Source organism: Papio anubis, chromosome 7 (assembly GCF_008728515.1).
Source record: "Papio anubis isolate 15944 chromosome 7, Panubis1.0, whole genome shotgun sequence".
NCBI classification, from domain to species: Eukaryota; Metazoa; Chordata; class Mammalia; order Primates; family Cercopithecidae; genus Papio; species Papio anubis.
The window spans coordinates 97,931,510-97,953,562 of NC_044982.1; the positions used below are offsets into that span (position 1 = coordinate 97,931,510).

Below are 22,053 nucleotides of genomic sequence, written 5' to 3' on the forward strand. Positions count from 1 at the left end.
GTTTCCAGAGGCCTGAAGAGGGGAACTGGGAGTTATCTTTTAATGGGAATGGAGTTTCAGTTGAGGAAGATGAAAAAGTTCCAGAGATGAACGATGGTAATGGTAGCACAACAATGTCAATGTACTTAATAGTACTGAACTGCATACTTTAAAATGGTTAAAATGGCAAATTTTATATTTATCCTGCCACAATATTAAAAAAAGGGGGGGGTGGGTAGAAACAAGCTATGAGGAAGCTGGGCGAGAGCTGTGGGGAGCTGGCAGCTGGGGGGCATGGCATGGGAGCAGGAGGGCACTGAGGACGTCTGTTCTCAGGGGTTAAAGTGGAACTTCCCAGGAGTAGCCCGGACAAGTCAAAGCGCACCTCCCACTGAGTCGGGGGAGTGTGGGCCTCTCAACGGGAGAGGCAGGACAGTACAGCAAGATCTCATTCATGTAAGGGAGATAAAACACTAAACAAGACTCTATGCTCCCATAGGAACACTTGTATTTCCTAGAAGATCTGGAAGCATACTCCTGACTGTGGTTGTCATTGGGAAAAGGCTTGGAACTTGTAGTAAAGGAAAAGTTTAGCATTACCTGAATGTTTGGATTGTTTTACACCAAGACTATATTTGGGTATTCACATAAGAATAACTTAAGTTTAAATGAGAAAAGTTGGCTAGGTGCGGTGGCTCACACCTGTAATCCCAGTGCTTTGGGAGGCCAAGGCAGGAGGATTCCTTGGGCAACATAGCGAGACCTCATCTCTACAAAAATAAAAAATAATCAGCCAGAGCTGTGATCCTGTGATCTCACCACTACACTCCATCCTGGGTGACAGAGAGAGAGGCTGTCTCAAAAAAAAAAAAAAAAACAAAAACCAAAAAACAAACAAACAGAGAGAGAAGTAGAAAGAGAAAAGGATGGTGCAATAGTTTCTTAGTCTTAACCAGACTCACTAACAAAAATAGTGGGGTCTATTTTGTTTGACCACATCCACCAAAGATTCAAGTTCTATTAGTTTTCATATACTTAACAAAAAAATCCCTCAGAAACATCCCCTTGACACATCTTTGGGGAATATGGAATGTGGAGAATTGTTTCTGTTCCTCTCCCCCAACTCCACCCCACCCCATGCCAACATTCTGCAGCTCTGCACATCAGGGAGCCACTGGCCTTGTCAGCCTTCACCCTAGGCCCACACTGTCCCTGCTGCAGATCAGCAGCCAGTCTCCGCCTGTGGGAACTCTCTCTTGTTGTGTTTGAGAGGTTAAGATGTTGTGAGAAAAGTGTGGAACTAGGAGTCAAGGAAGCTTCAGTCCTGGCTCGGCCACTTACTTATTGTTCAAAGTTGGCTTTTTATTTAAATCTCTGTGTTTCTGTTTTCTTGCTTAGAAATTGTTACAATCTATGGCTATCATAAGGTTGATAGGAGAATACAGATATTTAAGATAGTCTGCATAGGCCAGGCATAGTGGCTCATGCCTATAATCTCAGCACTCTGGGGAGCTGAGGTGGGAGGATCTCTTGAGCCCAGGAGGCCAAGGCTACACTGAGCCATGTTGGTGCCACCACACTCCAGCCTGGAGCCTGGGTGACAGAGCCAGACCTTATCTCAAAAAAAAAAAAAAAAAAAAAAGGCATTTTGTCTTTGGGAAATAAATACTGAAGATTAGCTTCAAATGAACGGTGGTGTGGATGTGACACTTGCTTCTCCAACTAAGTTGTAAACTTATCCAACGCATTGTCCACTGTGGCTCCCACCAAGTTTTTAGGCTTGCCTTCATAGGTGATCTTGCTTTGATGTGCTATGAAAGGCTGTCCCAGCAGATGGCAGAAGAGAACTGAGTCAGGAAAAAACAACCCGAATATTTCAGTGTGCACTGTGAACTGGGTAAAGCTTCTGCACCTTAACGTCCCTGCTGCAGTAGCTCTACACATCGACTTCAGAATCGCTACTGAACTTCCCGAATAAAGGTGGGTCAGCAAAGGCGTGAGGGTTACCACTCTACCCAGACACCATGTCACTGAGACTCACTTAGGAAGAACATTCATTTCCTGAGCACTTCCGTAGTACTGGAAACAGGAATGAATACAGAAAGTCCCTGTTCCCCCGGAGTTCACAGTCCAGCTGAGATCAAATGAGGACAGAACAATTTGCATTTTGCTGGGCCATCTTATAACAACAATAATTTTCTGAATGTTTTCAGGTTGCCTGCTTTAGCCATATGTTCTACACTGCCTGCTTCTCTCCAGCCCCAGCCTCAAGTCCAACTCATCATCTCTGGCCTGGGCTACAGCAACAACCTCCTAAGGGAGCTGCCTCTGCTCTTATCCACCTGCAGTTTATTCTCACTGTATAGACAAGGTAATCTTTTAAAAATGCAAATACAGTTACACTGCACACCATCTACTCGAATGATCTAATGGCTTTGTATTGACCTCATAATAATACCCCTACCCTGAATCTTACTTATAAGGCTTTTTGTGATCCGATCCCTGTTTTTTTTCTTCTAACTTTTCTGACCCTCTCCTCTTGCAAGCAACTCAAGAGACTGACTTCCAGTTTCCCAAATGATTTTTATCCCCTCCTGGATTTGCCCAAATTGTTTTTCTCTCTACCTAGAATGCCTTAAAACTAAAACTCACTCCCTCCCATCTACCCATCCTCCTTAACTTGGCTAACTAGTATTTATTCTTCAGCTCTCGGGTTAGATGTCCTTTCTTTTGGGAAACTATCCCTGACAGTACAAGGCTGGGTTGAATAACCCTCCTGGGTACTCCAGAGCACCCGCTGCTTCCATTCGCCTTGCATATATCATATTTCTTTGTAATGAGTTTGTCTGTCTTCCTGTCTACCGTAAGCTCCCAGCACATGAGGACTTCCTCTCACACAACAATGTATCCTCATATCTTGACACAGATCTTGGTACAGAGCAGCACTCAATCAAAACTTATCGAGTAAATGAATAAAAATATCATAAAACACACTGATACTATCCGATAAGTCATAAAATTCTTAGGGTACAAGGTCTTAGGAGAGCAGATCATTCTGTGTGTATCAACCATATCCCTTATTTTTTTGGAGACAGAGTCTCACTCTGTCACCCAGGCTGGTATAATCTCAGCTCACTGCAACCTCCGACTCCTGGGTTCAAGCAATTCTCCTGCCTCAACCTCCCAAGTAGCTGGGACTACAGGCGCCCACCACCACACCGGGCTAATTTTTGTATTTTTAGTAGAGACTGGGTTTCGCCATATTGGCCAGGCTGGACTTGAACTCCTGACCTCAGGTGATCCACGGGCCTCAGCCTCCCGAAGTGCTGGGATTACAGGTGTCAACCACCATGCCTGACCAGCCATATCCCTTTTCATCAAGATGTTGTCAACCATGTGTTCTCGAGTCAAGTTGTGACCAGGCACGGTGGCTCATACCTGTAACCTCAGCACTTTGGAAGGTCAAGGCAGGAGGATTGCTTGACATCAGGAGTTCAAGAACAGCCTGGGCAACGTAGGTAGATGCCGTCTCTACAAAAATAATTTTAAAATACTGGCTGGGCATGGTGGCGCACACCTGTGGGGTCCCAGCTACTCAGGAAGCTGAGGCGGGAGAATCATCTGAGCCCAGGAGGTCGAGGCTGCAGTGAACCGTGATTGCGCCACTGCACTCCAACCTGAGCGACAGAGCAAGACCCTATCTCAAAACAAAACAAAACAAAACAAAACAAACAAACAAACAAGTCCTTGTTTTATGCAAACAGGCTTTGAACTTGGAGCAAGTCACCTAGTCAATCTTCTCATCCACAGCAAAGGAGTTCTGAAACAAACAAACAAAAGCAGTTTTTACTTTTCACAGTGTTTCTTGTGTCATCCCAGATGGTTCAAATGAAAAGGCTTTAATGAAGGGACTATTCACAGAGTTTCTGGACTGTATAAGGTAACAAACAAGGTATGGTAGGACACCTAGAGACTAGCAGTACTGAGAACCTATTACCACCCTCCCTGTTTCCAGGGCCTACTGGGACAAGGGAAGGAAACACTTATCAGAGCCCAGTGAGTACCAGTTGTACCTAGGATGCAGCTACAGCCAGATATAGCATGCCAAAGCAGGAAGAGAGCTGGGAAGAGCTACCCTGACCTCTGTTTGAATCCAGCCCTCCCATCTTCCCACAGAGCCACCCACTGGCTAAACCCGAAAGCCAGCTGGGAAGAAAGCCTGGACAGTGCAGTCCACTGGACTCAGTGGAGCAGGGCAGAGCATGAAGCTGGGAGGGACCCTAGGCACACAAATAACCAGCATCTCACTTCAGCCAGCACCTGTGAAAGCAGGACTGCATCATCTCTATGTCCTTAGAAAAATGTAATTAACAAATAGAAAATACAGAGATTTAATTATTAAATACTTTAAATGCACAGAAAAATTCAGAAATAAACATAAAAGACACCCATTTGTGGTCAATCCAGATGTAACACATTAACTTTTAGTTATATGTTGTTTAAAAGTTATTTTTTGTTTTTTAAGGAAAAAAATTGCAGATACAGTTAAGATCACTCTCATAGGCCAGATGCAGTGACTCATGCCTGTAATCCCAGCACTTAGGGAGGCCGAGGCAGGCAGATCACTTGAGGTCAGGAGTTCGAGACCAACCCGGCCAACATGGTGAAACCCAGTCTCCACTAAAAACAGAAAATATAAAAATTAGCCAGGAGTGGTGGCACATACAAAGGCCCGGATCCCCATATTTCCTTCTTGCCGTTTTCTTTATATTTCTGAGACAGAGTCTCGCCCGCTCTCCTGGAGTGCGATGGTGCGATCACAGCTCAGTGCAGCCTCCGCCTCCTGGGTTCAAGTGATTCTCATGCCTCAGCCCTCCAGAGTAGCTGAGATTACAGACATGTACCCTCATGCCCGGCTAATTTTTTTGAATTTTTAGTAGAGACAGGGTTTTGCCATGTTGCCCTGGCTGGTCTCAAACTCCTGGCCCCAAGTGATCCACCTGCCTCAGCATCCCAATATGCTGGGATTACAGGTGAGCACCAGCAAGCCCAGACCCTTGCTGTTTTTACACCTTCTCTATATCCATAAGTGTTTCCCATGTAAGTTTTTTTTAAATTTCTCATTTTTATTACCATGTAAGTTTTCTACTCCAGGAGTGCGGGCCTGTGATTGCAGCATCCGGAGCAGAGCTGATAATCCCAGTTACTTGGAAGGCTGAAGCACAAGAATCATTTGAACCTGGGAGGTGGAGGTTTTGGTGAGCTGAGATTGTGCCACTGCACTCCAGCCGGAGTGATGTATGAGATCCTGTCTCCAAAAAAAAGCAATTACTTGCATGTCTCTCTCCCATTCCTCTTGTCTCTCATCTTCTCCGGAGATAAATACTATCATTAGGTCAGTGTGTATTCTTCCATCTATAATTTTGCTACGGATATTTGTATCTATAAACAATATATAACACTGTTTTATGTCATCTTTTAAATTTACAAACTGGTCCCATACTATGATATCCTTTTGCATCTTATTTTATAAACTCAGTACAATATTTCTGAGACTTGTTTGTATTGATACATATAGATCTGATTAGTTTGTTTTGACTTCTATATGGTTTTCTATTTCATAGATACCTACATTCCCTGTGATTTGTGTATTTCTACTTATGCTTTTTGCTTCCTAGCCCTTTTTTGGAAAAGGGAAGGTATCATGTTTTCTTTATTCCCTCTATTTTCCCATAACCATTTAGGAAGTTATAGATTTTTTTTTCTTATCTTTAATTTTAGAATGGAAGTGCTGGCTCCTGTAATGGAAGTGCTTCACATCTGTAAACCCAGCACTTTGGGAGGCTGAAGTGGGCAGATAGTTTGAGCCCAGGAGTTTGAGACCAGTGTGAGCAACGTGACAAAACCCCATCTCTATAAAAATTACAAAAATTAGCTGGGTGTGATGACGCACACCTGTAGTCCCAACTCCTCAAGAGGCTGAGGCAGGAGGATCAACCTTACAGGCTACAGTGAGGCAAGATCTCACCACTGCACTACAGTCTAGACAACAGAACAAGACCTTGTCTCCAAAAAAATAAATAAATAAATAATAAATAACACCAATGTAAAAATAAAAAATAATCTCAAAATTTTAACATGCATGGATGACAAAGAAAATATTAGGATATTATAATGTTTTAGTTCTGCAGCTGGACGCAGTGGCTCATGACTGTAATCTCAGAAGTTTGGGAGGCTGAGGCAGGTGGATCATTTGAGGTCAGGAGTTCAAGATCAGCCCGACCAACATGGCCAAAACCCCATCTCCATTAAAAATGGAAAAAAAATAGCTGGGCATGGTCGTGGGTGCCTGTAATCCCAGATACTCGGGAGGCTGAGGCAGGAGAATCACTTAAACCCGGGAGGCAGAGGTGGCAGTGAGCGGAGATTGCACCACTGCACTCCAGCCTGGGTGACAGAGCGATCTGAAAAAAAATAAATATATAAAACAGAATATTTTAGCTCTGGATTATCCTCTCCTATCTTCCATGTTATTGTTGTCTAGAATTTTAGTTCTACTTCTTTAACCTCAACATGTAATCATTTTAAATTAATTTTTAGTCGAAGTTTTAGCAAATAGATGAACAAGGTAGGCTGCACACTGAGGGAGGCAGACTCCTGTGAAGAAGGCAAGAGAGAATTTTGGAACATTCCAAATGCTCAGCTCATGGGTAGGTTGGTTCCAAATGGACTCGAGGCTGGTGGAGGTGGCATTTGAGGCTGGCTTGAAGATTACAGTTGGTAACATTCAACCACATGAGGAGTTGGGAAGGCAGGGGGAGTGGTGAGGTTATGGCCAGCATTATGAACTCAAAGAGCACCTTTCAGGAGCGCAGGAAGCCTGGTGTGGGGCAGGGCCTGGGGGTACATGGGGCTAGGAGACGACCTCCTTTGGCTGTGATTTGGCATTTCCTCCATATCTAACTTGCCTGCAGAGAAGCAGGGCAGATGGAACCAGATCCTGTTGGGGGTGAGCATGTCAGGTAGTGGGGACGCTGAGACAGAGCACCCTGGCTACTGTTAGAGAGCTGTTCAGTCATCACGCTTGACCCCCGTCGGCCAGTCAGTTCTGTCCAGGTGCTGTGATTCACCTTGCCGGCTCAGGGGAGACACTGAGTGGTACTGTGCGGGGCACAGGCCTAGAGGAGTCCTGCAGCTGAGTATTCGGCTTTTTATCTGCCAATGATGCAGTTGATTAGGGGTCCACAGCCTGTTTCCTAATGCTCTGAGATTCTGTGCCCAGCCCAGGTCCCTCTGTTCTGGAAACAAAGGCCCGGATCCCCATATTTCCTTCTTGCCGTTTTCTTTATGTTTCTGAGACAGAGTCTCGCCCACTCTCCTGGAGTGCGATGGTGCGATCTCAGCTCAGCGCAACCTCTGCCTCCCGGGTTCAACTGATTCTCATGCCTCGGCCCTCCAGAGTAGCTGAGATTACAGACATGTACCCTCATGCCCAGCTAATTTTTTTGAATCTTTAGTAGAGACAGGGTTTTGCTATATTGACCAGGCTGGTCTCAAACTCCTGGCCCCAAGTGATCCATCTGCCTCGGCCTCCCGATGGCTGGATTAGAGGTGAGCACCACCACGCCCAGACCCTTACTGTTTTTATACCTTCTCTATATCCATAAGTGTTTCCCATGTAAGTTTTTTTTTTTTTAATTTCTCGTTTTTATTACCATGTAAGTTTTCTATTCCAGGAGTGCAGGCCTGTGATTGCAGCATCCTGAGTAGAGCTGATAACATTTCCAGAAGTAGGGAATAATGGAGAGAGGAAAAATAATGGGATGGGACCATTTTGTGGAGAGTAGGCTTTCTTTTCTTTAGCTCCATTCTTAACTACAAGACTTAAAATTGTGAAATAACTTGGTTGCTCAGAAAATAATCATGCTATATGTGTGGAAAAGTCCTCAGAAAAATAGTTTTTTAGTTGGGTGCGGTAGCCCACGCCTATAATCCCAGCACTTTGGGAGGATGAGGCGAGCAGATCACCTCAGGTGAGGAGTTTGAGACCAGCCTGGTAAACATGGCAAAACCCTGTCTCTACTAAAAACACAAAAATCAGCCAGGCGTGGTGGCACATGCACCTGTAATCCCAGCAACTCGGGAGGCTGAGGCAGGAGAATCACTTGAACCCAGGAGGCGGGGAGCCAAGATTGTGCCACTACACTCCAGCCTGGGCAACAAGAGCAAAACTCCATCTAAAAAAAAAAACAACAACAAAAGTGAAAAGGGATACCAAAAAGATGAGAGAATGAAGTAGGGAAATCATTTGTATAATGTCAATGTGAGGGAGGCCATCCTAAGTTTAACATGGAAATCAGAAACCATAAAGGAAAGATTGGAAACGCAATCACAAAAAGATTTCTTTATGACGCAAAAATCTCAGAAACAAAATTCATAAGCAAATGATAAATGAGGAGAATTCAATGTATGTCAGACAGAGGGTTAATATCAGTACAAATCAATAGGAAAAAGACATCTTCCCAATAGGAGTGGGCACAGGGCATGGGTATATAACTTAAAAACAAGTAGAAATGACCAGTAAATATATGAAACCATTCATAACCATGAGAGTAATAAAAGAAATGTGGCCAGCTGCGGTGGCTCATTCCTGTAATCCTAGCACTTTGGGAGGCCGAGGTGGGAAGATCACTTGAAGCCTGGAGTCTAATGCCACCTTGGGCAGCAAAGCAAAACCCTATATCTACGGAAAAAAAATTTTTTTTTTGAGACAGTCTCACTCTGTTGCCCAGGCTGGAGTGCATTGGCACAATCACGACTCACTGCAACCTTTGCCTCCCAGGCTCAAGTGATCCTCCTGCCTCAGCCTCCCAAGTATCTGGGACTACAGATGTCATCATGTCAAGCTAATTTTTGTATTTTTAGTAGAAATGGGATTTCTCCATGTTGTCCATGCTGGTCTTGAACTCCTGGAATCAAGCAAGCACCCCACTTGGCCTCCCCAAGTGTTGGGATTATAGGTGTAAGCCACTGTGCCCAGCCCTCAAAAAAAAAAAAATTTAAATAGCTGGGCATCATGTTGCACACCTGTAGTCCCAGCTACTCTAGAGGCTGAGGAAGGAGGATGGCTTGAGTCCAGGCTGCAGTGAGCCGAGATTGCACCACTGTACTCCAGCCTGGGTGACAGAGCGAGACCCTGTCTTAGAAAGAGAAGAGGAAGAAGAGGGAAAAGAGGAGACGAAGGAGGAGGAGGAGAAGCAGAAAGAGGAGGAGGAGAAGAAGAAGGAAGAGGAGGAGGAGGAGGAGGTAAAAGGAAGAGGAGGAAGAGGAGGAGATGCAACTAAAGTCATAAGAGGAGGAGGAAGAGGAGGAGGGTGAGGGAGGGAGAAGTAGGGGGAGAAGGGGAGGGGGGAGAAGGAGGAGGAGGAGAAAATGTAACAGGAGGAAATGCAACTAAAATCACAGGAGGAAGAAGGAGGAGGAGGGAGGAAGCAGGAGAAGGAAATCCAACTAAAACCACAGTAGGAGGAAGAAGGAGGAGGAGAAAGAAGGAAGGAGGAGGAGGAAATGCAACTAAAACCACAGGAGGAGGAAGGAGGAGGGGAGAAGAAGGAGGAGGAGGAGGGAGGAGGAGAAGAATAAGAAATGCAACTAAACCCACAAGATACCTCTTTTTGCCTGCTGAATCGGCAGAGATCAGAAAGATATGGTCATAATGACAGCTGGACAGGGGAGAGTTTAAGTAAACAGACACTCATCCACTGCTGGGGCTGCAAATTGGAACAACTGTTCTGTAGGGCCACAGCCCTAAAAATGTCCCATCTGTTTGCACCAGAAATTTTATTTCTAGAAATAGATCCTGAAGAAATAATCCGATGTGCAAAATCAATGCATCAATATGCATTGCAGTGGCACTCATACATGGAATATGGAAATTGCCTAAATGTTCACCCAAGAATCCAAACAACTTTCCTCTTGCTCACCCATCAGTCACCTAAGTCCTTCAGGCAAGTGTTAAAAAAGAAAGCACCTGTGATTTAGCTTAAGGAGCCCATCCCAGCCTTTCCCGGGCTTAAGCCTCTCTTTGCCCTGTTGTGCTGCATAGGTAGGGCCAAATTGAGCTCTTTGCAAGGGAGCAGGGTGTCCCATCCAGGACCGGAGAAGTGGGCAACTGCTGAGGATGTAACTTGTGCTTTGTTTCTTGGTGTCCAGGAGGAATAGAAAGCATTTTCTGTCTCCCTAGGGACCTGTTTTTTTTTCTCTAAAATCTGGCTTCTTACCACTCTTGGGCCCTCAGAGCCTGACATGGTTGGCTCCACCCCTCACCTCCTCACCACCTAGAAAGCCTCTTCTAAGTTCCAGCCACCCAGGCCTTCTTTCAAGTCTTCAAACTCATCATGCCTCCTCTGGCCATGCAGTCTTTGCAGATGCTATTCCCTTTGCCCAAAACACTCCTCCCTTCCTCTTCTGCCTGGTTACTTCTGAGCTTGGACGTTTCTGTCTCAGGAAGCTCTTCCTTGGCCTAAGGTTTTATAGGCTCCTTTGTGCTCTGCATCCCATTTGCAATTTTTACCTTAATTTATGCAACTGTTGGGTTTCCATCTCTCTCTCCCAAGATTCTCAGCACCATGTGGCAGGACCATGTATCAGCTGTAGCCCCAGTGTCCACAGGGTGTGTGATGCATGACCCCAGCCTAGGGTGACACAGCTGAAAGGGGTGGAGTGGTGCTGGCCTGAGTTCCTCCACTACCTTCCTTGGTCCTCCCGCTCTCCAACCCCAGGGGTAGGTCCTCTGTCTCTTGCTTTTGTCTTGTCCACTCTGAACTCTGGGATCCCAGGAGTTGAGTTCTGTATTTTCACCTGTGATCAACATTTTCCTCTCTGACCCTCATCTCCTTAGCTGTAGTTTGGAGAGAATAGTAACCACCTCACAGGGTTGTGGTGACAATTAAATGAGTTAATATATTAAGGGCTTATCATGGTGCCTGGCACGTAGTAAGCGCTCAATTAATGTTATCTGTTAGTATTGCTATTGCAGTTATTGTTACCACAAAGCAGGAATAAACCACAGAGTATGGTTGGCAATGTGGGGCATGGGATAATGCAGTCGTATATGTTACGAGTTGAACGGTGGCCCCCCAAAAAGATATGTCCATTTCCTAACCCTGATACCCTGTGAATCTGGCGTTACTGTAGATGTAATCAAGGATCTCAAGATAAGATCATCTGAGTGGGACCTGAATCCAGTAAGTATCTTTATAGGAGACAGAAAAAAAGACCCCTTGAAGACAGAGGCAGAGGCGGGAGCAATGCAGCCGTGAGCCAAGGAATGTCTGGGGCCCGCAGGAACTGGAAGAGGCAAGGAGGGACTCTGCCATGGCACATTTCGAGGAAACGTGGCCCTGCCAGCACCTTGCTGTCAGACTTCTGGCCTCTAGAACTATGAGCAAATTTCTGGCATTTTAAGCCAACCAGGTGTTTCAATTTGTTACAGCAGCCACAGGAAAGTCACCTTCGGAGCAAAATGTTGCTGTCTAAAAATGTCCCTGGACCAGGACAGTTGACCCATGAGCCGTACCTTAGGGAAGTGGGCGGGGGGAGGGGGTAGTGGCCCAGCACTGCCCTGTGTTGGTGCTACAGAGGGGCTCAGGCCTGAGGACCTTCTGGAGGCCAGGCGCTGGAGGTGCCCTCTTCACTGTGGAGGCCTCAGCAAGTTCCTTCCCCTCTGTAGGCCTCACCCCTACCCCCCACTTGATGTTTTACGTGTCTCTGTGAGTCTCAGGGATAAAACACCCCCATGTGACCAACTCCTCTGAGGTCAGGTCTGGCAAAGCCAGGAGCAGCCTCTGGGGTGAAGTGGATGCTTGCCCGCCGCTCCCTGCACTGCCCGGGACTTCAGGGCCAGCAGTTTCTGAGGGTGCTGCCCTCCCACACCTCCTCATTCCCACTCTAACCACATGTGTGTGGTTCTGGGCATGTGTGTGGGTGGGGCTGGGGAGGCAGGAGCAGCTGTTTGAGTGACACCAAGAACAACTTTGTGAACATGGACACTCCAGCTGAAAGGAAACCCAGGTTCATTGAGTCCAGTGCTCTCATCGTACAGCTGGAAAACCAAGGTCTGGAGAGAAGAGGGACTAAGATTATACCTCGATCAGCACTTAAGCTGAGCCGGGAACCCAGGCTCCCTGTCCGCCCCTGGGAAGTGTGTGTTTACAAAGCTCATGCTTGGGATAAGGCTGCCCTATGTGTGGGTTGAAGGGTTGCCATGAGCCTATTCATGCAATAGTCTGTGTCTGACAGCTCTGGGTGTTCATTTGGGTTCACCTCGTGGGGATTATGTTTAACCTGATGGTTAAGCCTTGAGAGCTGAGGAGGAGGAGGAGGAAGAGGAACAGGAGGGGTGGGCGAGGAGGGAGTTCGAAGCTGAGCAGGGTCAGGAAAGGACCCTAGAGGACTACTCCTCAGTAGATGGGCAAGCTCTGTTCTCTTATGGGGACTTCTAGTTCTTCCCGTTGGGAAATTATTCTAGATTCCTAACATGCCTCAGACCACAGATCTAACGCATACCTACAAGAGCACTCCAAGGAGAGTAGCACCAACTCCCTCCCACCCTGGTGAGCACTGCCAGGTCAGCACTGTAGGGCGAGTGCTCGGAGCCCCAGACCAGGTGAAGGACCAGCATCTGCCGGACAATGGACTCAAGTGTGCAGAACATGGTGCTAGGCCCTACAAGTTCAGTAAAGGGAGTAAGGAAAAAATAATTTACCATTTATTTTTAAGTTTTTTTCTTTCTTTTTTTTTTTTTTTTTTTTTTTTTTTTTGAGATGAAGCCTTGCTCTGTCACCCAGGCTGCAGTGCAGTGGCGTGATCTCGGCTCACTTTAACCTCTACCTCCCGAGTTCAAGCAGTTCTCCTGTCTCAGCCTCTGGAGTAGCTGGGATTACAGGTGCACACCATGCCTGGCTAATTTTTGTATTTTTAATAGAGGTGGGGTTTTACCATGTTGGCCAGGCTGGTCTCGGACTCCTGATCTCGGCCTCCCAAAGTGCTGGGATTACAGGCATGAACCACTGCACCCAGCATAATTTATCATTTCAATGTGTTGAGATTCCAACCCTGTGGGAAACTGCCTGATATGAAAACTTTTTCAGAAAGCTGGCAAATGTATACAGATCTTCATGGCCTAAGTAATTTTCTGACAAGGAGTGAAAACACAGCATGTAGTTTGGGTGAGGAAGGAGGAGGCAGGCTTGAAGCAGGACCTTCAGGAAGGGGAGAGGGAATGCCTGACATTAAAGAGAGGGAGGATTGTGCCTGGGAAGTACAGTGGTGAGTGCCAGGGGCCCAGGCCCTGGAGCCCTCAGCCTGCTCCATAGTCTGTGATCTCCCTTGGAGCTGTGAAAGCCTTTACTGGTCTCCACAGTGAGCCAGCTTTTTCAAAATGGACACGTTGTCATTGTACATAAAATGGGTACAATTTGATGTTTCAATACAGATGTGCTTCATAATGATCAAATCAGGGAGGCAGCGCATCCATCCCCTCATGCATGGATCATTTCGTATATGCAATGAAGTACTATTCAGCCATAAAAAGAACAAAATCCTGTCATTTGGAACCACATGGATGAACCTGGAGGACACCACGTTGAGTGAAATAATCCAGGCACGCATAGACAAATAGCCCACAATCTCACTCATATGTGGAGTCTTAAAAAAAAAAAAAGTAAACTCAGGGCCAGGCGAGGTGGTTCACACCTGTAATCCCAGCATTTTGGGAGGCCGAGACAGGAGGATCACTTCAGGTCAGGAGTTCAAGACCAGCGTGGCCAACATGGCGAAACCCCATCTCTACTAAAAATACAAAAGTTAGCTGGGCATGGTGGCACATACCTGTAATCCCAGCTACTCAGGAGGCTGAGGCAGGAGAGTCACTTGAACCCGGAGGCAGAGATTTCAGTGAGCTGAGATCGTGCCACTGCACTCCAGCCTGGACAACAGACCCTGTCTCAAAATCAATCAATCAATAAATAAAATAAAAATAATTTTTAAAAAGTGAAGTCAGGAACCACCGGAGCATTCAGTGGTACCCCGTGCAGTAAAGCAGCTGTCACATACCCTCCCCTGTGGCTTGACCTGTGCTCCCTCCCCTATTCCAGGATGCTTTTCCAGGAACAACTCCTTTTATCATTTGGTTCTGTCTCGTTTCTCGGGATGCTGTCCTGGAGTGGATTCTCAGTCACTGTCTACACTGTGTGTAGCTCCCCTCTTAGACTGGGTGAGGGAGGGACAGAGAGAGAAGGGAAGAAGCAAAACAGACTCCCAGCAGTGAGACCTTTTTCTATACAGGTTTTATGTATTTGAGTCGGGGAGATTTCTTTTCTAATTGCGGTGAAATATATGAAACATAAAACTTAGTACTTCAACCATTTTCAAGTGTACGATTTAGCGGCATTAAGTACACTCACAGTGCTGTGTAACCATCACTACTAATCATCGCAGGACCTTTTCATCACTCCAGAAGAAACCCCATACCCATGAAGCAGCCACTTCCAATTCCGCACCTTCCCCAGGTACCGGTTGCCACTCATCTGCTTTCTGTCTCTGTGGATTTGCCTGCGTGTCAAGATGTTTGATCTTTATGTTCCACTTAAAATGCAAATTACCATAGGAGAACCCACAATCTACACTTTCAATTCCATTAATTTCAACAGCACCCACTCTCCACTCACCTCCATAGTTTAGAAATTACTGTTATTACAATTTTAGGGTCCTGCTCTGTCACCCAGGCTGGAGTGCAGTGGCTCAATCACAGCTCACTGCAGCCCTGAAGTCCTGGGCTCAAACAATCCCCCTGCCTCAGCCTCCCAAGTAACTGAGACTACAGATGTGCACCACCATGCCTGGCTAATTTTTTGATTTTTTTATAGAGACAGGGTCTCAAATTGCTGCCCAGGCTTGTCTCAAGCTCCTGGTCTCAAACAATCCTCCCACCTCAGAATCTAAAGTGTTTGGATTACAGGCGTGAGCCAATGAGCCCAGCTAGGAATGATCGAATCCCTATGTGTTATGGGAAAAACACTAGCATGGAAATTCGGAGACCAGAGTTCTAGCTCATTCTGTCCAAAGTTATGTGCTCTCTTATGGATGAGGATCCCTGACTTGCTTTAGGCCTTAACATCCCCATCCTGAGGCATGGGAGGTAGACTCGGCTAATCAATTCCAGGGCCCTCTGCAGCTCTGAACCTCTAATGCCATAGCAGCAGTCCCCTGACCTGGCAGAGCACAGGGTGGGTGGGACCTGCAGGACTGGGTGCCAGAGGAAGCCAGGCCTGGGAACGGGGGCAGCACTGGGGAGGGCTCAGACTTGGCCTGCCTCCCCCACCACTAGGCCTGGGGTCAGCCCTGACTGCATGAGCTTCCTGGCTGGTTCAAAGCCCCAGGCAGACTCTGCAGGTGGGATGTGGCAGTCCTCATCATAATGCCTGCTCCGGGGTGAGCCTCTTGCAGGCCTCAAGCAGAGGCCTTCCTGGGCAGGCTGAGGCAGGACAGGGCAGGCCTGGGGGCACAGGAAGGAAGGGACAGAGGTTCGGACAGGGCAGCTGCAGAGTAGGATTGCAAGGTCCTCAACCCAGAGGCTCCCTAGGCCCCACTTGCCCCAGCTCATGAGAGCCTGGTTCTGAGGTCTGCCAGGACTGGGACTCAGCGCTGCCCATGGAAACAGGCGTTGCAGGGAAGAAAACCATAACCAAATATTTGTAGTCACCTCTCTCCTCCCTTCTGGAAAAAGAGGGTCCCTGGCTTGTGAGCTCTTGGCCTCCTGGACATTATTGTGTAGTGAAGGAAGAAAGGTTGAGACGCAGAGTTGGAGAAACTAAGAGAGGCCAAACTGGTTCATTTGAGGAAAGATGGGGGATCTCAGGAGGGGAGAAGTGGACACCCTGGGGAACCAGGGGTCTTCCCAGGTGGTCCAAGGGTGGGGGGGGATACAGAAAGTCAGAACACGGTTTTGAGTTTTGGAGACAAGAGAAAAGAGGGAAGGATTTGGACAACTATGGAGAGGACCGGGCTGGGGAGAGAAATGGTTAGAGATTTGGAAGATAGTGTGTCGTGCGATCTATTGTGAAAACGCCTTCTTCACATCCCTAAAAAAACCACCGCCGATGATTCATGATACAATTCAGTGCTTTTGCAGAGGGACTGGTGCCTTTTTAAAATGATAACAATGCATTGGCTTGGCTCCATTTGAATTAGTAGAGACAGACATCTTAAGCAGGTTTTATCAGTGTTCCATTAGCTAAATGTTGGGTTTCCTATTTTGCGGCTTGCCTTAAACCACTTTGGAGGCCCTTCCACACTGGAAGCCACCTCAGAAATCACCTCTTTGGCCTGCAGCTCCATGTCCCCAAACTCTGGCCTCATTCAGAAGATAATACAGCATCCCTCATCTGAAAATCCAAAATCTGAAATGCTTCAAAATCCAAAACTGTGTGAGTGCCGATATGTTTGAAGGCCAGGTTCAAAGGAAATGCTCATTGGAGCATTTTGGATTTCAGATTTTCAAATTCCAAAATCTGAAAAATTCCAAAATCCGAAATACTTCTGTAATTGTAACCTTTAATAGCCATTGGGTCCTGACCTTCCAGCCGAGGCAGCAAGCAGTCAACAGAGGCTCACACACACCTGTCCTGCCCCTCACCCTCCCACAGGCTTGTGCCTCGCCCCCCAGCCTCCTTTGCACCTGCTGGGAAGGGGACACGATGCTCCTGCCCTGCCTTCCTGGATCTCCAGCCACTGTGGCAATTGCAGGATTTCAGCCAGGGAAAGTGTTACAGGTAGAGGTATTCGGTACTCTCCATAGAGAAGTTTCCAGCAATGGCATAGCAGCCCCAGGAGGGTGTGTAACTATCTCCACTCCTCCAGCTCTGGTCCCTGCCTCTTAGGGAGCTGCTCAGCACTGCCCTCAGAGTGAGAGGTGGAGCGGGTCCCAACCTCAGACTCAGGTACCTGCTTCTCCTTCTCCCCCATGACCTCCCTGTAGCCTCTGACCTCGCTGTGAAATAAGAGTGGTAATGTCTCCTTCAGTGGCCTGTTAGGAGGTCAGAGAGAATGGATACAAAGTGCTGCACACAAAACCCCAGCACTGGGAGGTACCCCATCCATGGCACCTTGAATCCCAGCCCAGAATGCAGTGCATGAGGAATTTCATCTTAAATTCCTTGATTTTAAATGCAACACTTGAGTTTCTGAACGCAAGGCCCCTTTCCTGGGCAGTCAGCTGTGCCTCAGTTCTGTGTGAAGTCAGGGGATTGGGGTGCAGAGAGACACCTCAGTCATCCTTCCACCTCGGTCACCACTGAGACACCCATCTTTTCTAGCCATTGTTTCTGTTCCGTGGCAGGCCTGGGATCACCCAAACACACCACACTGTTGCTGCGGGTGGCAGGAAATGTCATGGGAGAGGGTCAGGGTCCCCCTGCAGCCCCCCACCTCCTCTCTCTGTCCTTCCCCTCTACTACATCCTCCCCAGCAGCAGTGAAGTTTGGAGCTGTTGCTGGCTACAATGAGGGGGAAGGGTAGGGGGGAGAAAAAAAATCTAAGTCAACATCTCAGCTGGACATGGTGACTCACGCCTGTAATACCAGCACTTTGGGAGGCCTAAGTGGATGAATCACCTGAGCTCAGGAGTTTGTGACCAGCCTGGCCAACATGGTGAAACCCCATATCTACTAAAAATAAAAAAAATAAAAAAATTAGCCAGGCATGGTGGCGGGCGCCTGTCATCCCAGCTACTAGGGAGGGTAAAGCAGGAGAATCGCTTGAACCTGGGAGGTAGAGGTTGCAGTGAGCTGAGATCATGCCACTGCACTCCAGCCTGGGCAACAGAGCGAGACTCCATTTCAGAACAAAAAATAAATAAATAAATAAAATAAAAATGAAAAATAAAAGGAAGATGGGACAGCTTTGTGTACTGCACATCCCGAAAACGAGCTGACCTCAAGAGGCAGAGATTCAAGCTCTCTAGCCTACATGGAAAACATACCGGAGGAAAAAAAGAAGAAAAAGAAAAAATATATAAATATAAATAAATGAAAATAACACTTCTCCCTGATTACAAAGGAAATCACATTCTTTTGTATCATTTGGATGAAAAAATATAAAGAAAAATCTTTAATTTTGACACTCAAAACATTCTGGTTTGTTGCTTTTTACACTTTTGTATGCATATAAACATTTTAAAAAGTAGAATCATAATATATAGTCTTTTGTCACTTACTGTATTTGGGGCAGGTTTCTATGGCAGAAATATATCCTGGCATCATCATTTTTAATAGCTGGCTGTATACAAAGTGAATCATTGCCACCCCAGAGGTGAAATTCCTTCTATATACATTTTTAATAGACTTGAGCAAGCATTTTTGGACTGAATTCATAGAAGAAGAATTTCTGGAGGAAAATAACATAAAACAATTTGTGTTTTTAACAGAAGTGTTCAAATTATCCTGCAGGAAAATTGGTTGAGTTTATACTCCCACCAACAGGGACAGAGCTCCAGGTTCCCCTTCCATTTGTCCTCTTTGCTGCTCTTTAAGCAGAAAATCTCATTGTTTTCATGACATTTATTTGATTTCTAGTGCTTTTGAATCTTTTTCATATGCTCATTGGCCATTTTTATTCTTGGAGGAAGTTCCCATGTCTCCATTGCCCATTTTCTGTTAGAAATCATTCGTTTTTTTCTGAGTAATTCTTTTTTTTCTTTGAGGCAGAGTTTTGCTCTTGTTGCCCAGGCTGGAGCACAATGGCACCATCTCAGCTCACCACAACCTCCGCTTCCTGGGTTCAAGGTGGAAAAAATTCAAAACTTAAATTTCCTGTTGAATGCAATTTGAAAATACAGCCAATGATTCCACTTTTCTTCTCTAGTAAGTTTGGATATTCTGATCTACTTGGTGTTTTGTTATAGAACTCCTAGGGTGCCTGAGTCTTACACTGTGAAGATCCTTTTCTAAAACTTTACATGTAAGGGAATTTAAATGATATTGGATGAGATCAGGCTGGATGAGAACTGATACCTGTAAATATGTTTTAGACGAAATTTCTGATTGCCACTCGTTTTCTTATTTAACTCATAAAAATAAAACACTTTGGATGGAGGGTGGGAGTAGGAAGGAGATTTATGTGTTTTAATTGCATGTCATTGTTTCATATCAAGGCAGAACATATGGTATTCCTGGCTTTGGACCTACTGAAGGAAACATTTTTCTACCTGCTGTATGCCAGAGGTTCTTGAACACCTGGAGGGATTACTGCAGCCCTGGGGTGGTGGAAGCCCCATCCAGTTGGGGCCATGGCCTAGGGATCATGCTGGGTATGGGGAGGCTCCAGCCAAGAGCTGAAAAATTTGAGTCCTTGTTCTGCTCCTGCCATAGAATCCCCTAAAGACTGCTAAAAATCTACAAATTGAGGTCCTGCCATAGACCTGGGGAATCAGAATTTCAAGGTTAGGGCTTAAAATTTTTTTTCTTAAAGCATCATGGATGAAAACCATTATTTTATAGATTACATTTATATGGCTAGCTCATGAGTCTGTTTATTTCCTTCTGAGGTTCAAGCCAACACTTTCACTATTTCCTGGTAATAATAGAGAGTTGTGATTTTTTTTTTTTTTTTTTTTTTTGAGATGAGGTCTCACTCTGTGACCCAGGCTGGAGTTTGGTGGTGCTATCTCGGCTCACTGCAACCTCCACCTCCCAGGCTCAAGTTATTCTCCTACCTCAGCCTCTCAAGTAGCTGGGACCACAGGTGCATGCCACTGCACCTGGCTAATTTTTGTATCTGTAGGGACGGGCTTTGTCATGTTGCCCAGGCTGGTCTGGAACTCCTAAGCTCAAGGAATCCACCTGCCTCAGCCTCCCAAAATTTTGGGATTACAGGCATGAGCCAGCATGCCCGGCCTGAGATCTCTTTAAAATTATTTAATTTTTTGTTTCTAAAGCAAAGCAACTTGACAGAGATCTTTATTGACTGAGTCGTACGAGCCTAGCCCTAGCCCTTTTAAAGGCACTGTGTGGAACGGTCCGGGCTCCCCAGATTGAAATTTCTCCCGCTTTACCATCCAGTTGTCTAGCTGCTGCAAAGCCCCAGATGCTAACCAGGAGTTACAGCAGGCCATGGAGGAACAGGCACAGCTGGAAGCACACCTGGGGCATGTGAGGCTTTGCAGAGGGAAGGATGTGGAAGGATGATGACCCCAGGTGGCCAGGAGTAGGTGAGGACCAGTGACAGCCCTTCCTAACTTCTGTGTCGATTCTTGCAGGTGAAGGAGTGGCTGCAGTATCAACAAATGCAGAGATGAGTACGCTGAGTATCTCCAAGGAGAGCACGCCATGTGTGGCAGAGGATGCAGGAGACGTCAGAGCAGGCAAGACCTGACCCTTCAGGCCCCACCTTAGAGAGGTCGTTTGATTGTTCTGAGCATCTGTGCAATGGGAGGAACACAGCCAGAGGTGGTCATGGGTCTGGGCTTTGTGGAGGTGGGGGCAGAGAGGGAGATGGCAGCCTGTCCAGCCACCAATCCCTCTCTCCAGGGCCCTTTCCCCCTGTGCTTTGGGCAGCTTTGCACATTGAAGGAGAAGAAGTATGACATGCATCAGGTACAGGAGCTGGAGACAAGCTTGGCCAAACTGAAGAACCAGATGGGTGAGCTGGGACTGGGGTGACCTTGAAGCAGGACTGACTTCAGAGGGCTGTGAGGGTGGCTTAGAATGCCCCAGGGAGGTGGGTGGATGGAAGGGCTTTGAGGCAGAGGGAGAGAGGTCTGTGCCAGAAGATGGCAAGTCTTGTCATCTCCATGAGCCTCAGTGTCCCCATCAGCAAAGACGGAGGAGTGCCCACTGTCAGCCACCCACAGTGCTATCTGAAAGTGGCTTGGAAGATTGGCTACTATCGGGAGCAAGGAATCATTAGCAGGGAGGCCAAGTTTGGGGAGCCTGAGAGGAGCTGTGCACCAAGAGGAGGATTTTTTGAAAATCCAGAGGCCCTTATTGTCTGCTTCCTTTCTAAGCTGAACCCCTACACCTGGAGCCCCCAACAGGACCCTCAGAGGTGGAGCAGCAGCTACAAGCCGAGGTCAAGCACCTGCAGAAGGAGCTGGAGAATCTGGCAGGACAGCTCCAAGCCCAGGTAGAAACCAATGAGGGCTTGAGTCACCTGAACCGGGAGCAGGAGGAGATGCTGTGGGAGTGGAAACCCAAGCTCTGGGAGGAGCAGGGGGAGGCCTGCCAGTCCTCTGTGCAGAACGACCACACCACCATCAGCCACGTGCTCTCCCACAATCACCAACTCGAGGAGCAGCTGGCCGAGCTGAAGCAGATGGTAACTCCCACCCCATCCAAGAAGGGCACCAGCCTCTGGGGAAGGGAGGTGCGAGGACAGAGGCAGCTGCAGCCTGGGAGACAGGTGACCGCAGCACCCTCCAGGGCAGAGCCGTGACTGTTTCTTGCTTCCTGCCCTCCGAATTTTAGAGGTTGGTAGTCCTGGATTCCTCCCAGGTCTCGACATCATCATCCCAGCTGGAGGCATGGAGCCCCCCAGTCACAGGGAAAGAGACAGTGGTATAAGAGCCTCCTTAGATTCAAACTGAATTCCAGCCTCGGCTCCACTGCTCACCATTGAACTACCTTGCATCTCTAACTCTCCATTTCTTTCACTTAAAAAGGAAGTGAGGTTTTTCCTCACTGAGGTGCTGAGGATTAAATGAGATAATGCATGGAAACATTAGGCATGTAGTGCACTTAGCAGATGGTGGTTGTCTCCCTCTGCTTTTCCTCCAGTCTGTGGCCTACAGTTTAAATGGTGGGGGAAAGGATGTGAGATTTGAGGCTAGGGAAGGAGGCATGGGGCTCTGGGAAGTAGGGGCAGTCACTTAGGCCTGAAGCAAGAAGCCAGGGACCTGGGCAGGCCACAGAGCCCCACAGTGCCCTCTCTAGCCTATTAATGGGCCCAGAATCTGGAAGCCAGCCACCAGCTGCCCTCATGCCTAGGGTCTTCCTACAGGTGGAGCTGAAGAGCCAAGAG

General features: G+C 47.1%; 1 protein-coding gene across 1 annotated transcript; it reads left to right on the forward strand.

Moving 5' to 3' along the window:
• Positions 1-273: 273 nt before the first annotated feature.
• LOC101009208 lies at positions 274-21,561 on the forward strand. Its single transcript, XM_021940319.2, has 6 exons — positions 274-435; positions 12,509-12,725; positions 14,136-14,254; positions 20,097-20,186; positions 20,592-20,676; positions 21,041-21,561. Exons 1-6 carry the CDS (start codon positions 274-276, stop codon positions 21,466-21,468), a joined length of 1,101 nt encoding a protein of 366 aa, XP_021796011.2. The 3' UTR covers positions 21,469-21,561.
• The last annotated feature ends 492 nt before the right edge of the window (positions 21,562-22,053 follow it).

Excerpts from the sequence above, each read along its gene's own strand:
- LOC101009208 (XM_021940319.2), top strand. The coding sequence starts at position 274 with ATGGCATGGGAGCAGGAGGGCACTGAGGACGTCTGTTCTCAGGGGTTA. Across the intron at positions 436-12,508 it reads TACAGCAAGATCTCATTCAT|ATTCCTAACATGCCTCAGAC; the intron begins GTAAGGGAGATA and ends AAATTATTCTAG. Across the intron at positions 20,677-21,040 it reads CAAACTGAAGAACCAGATGG|CTGAACCCCTACACCTGGAG; the intron begins GTGAGCTGGGAC and ends TTCCTTTCTAAG.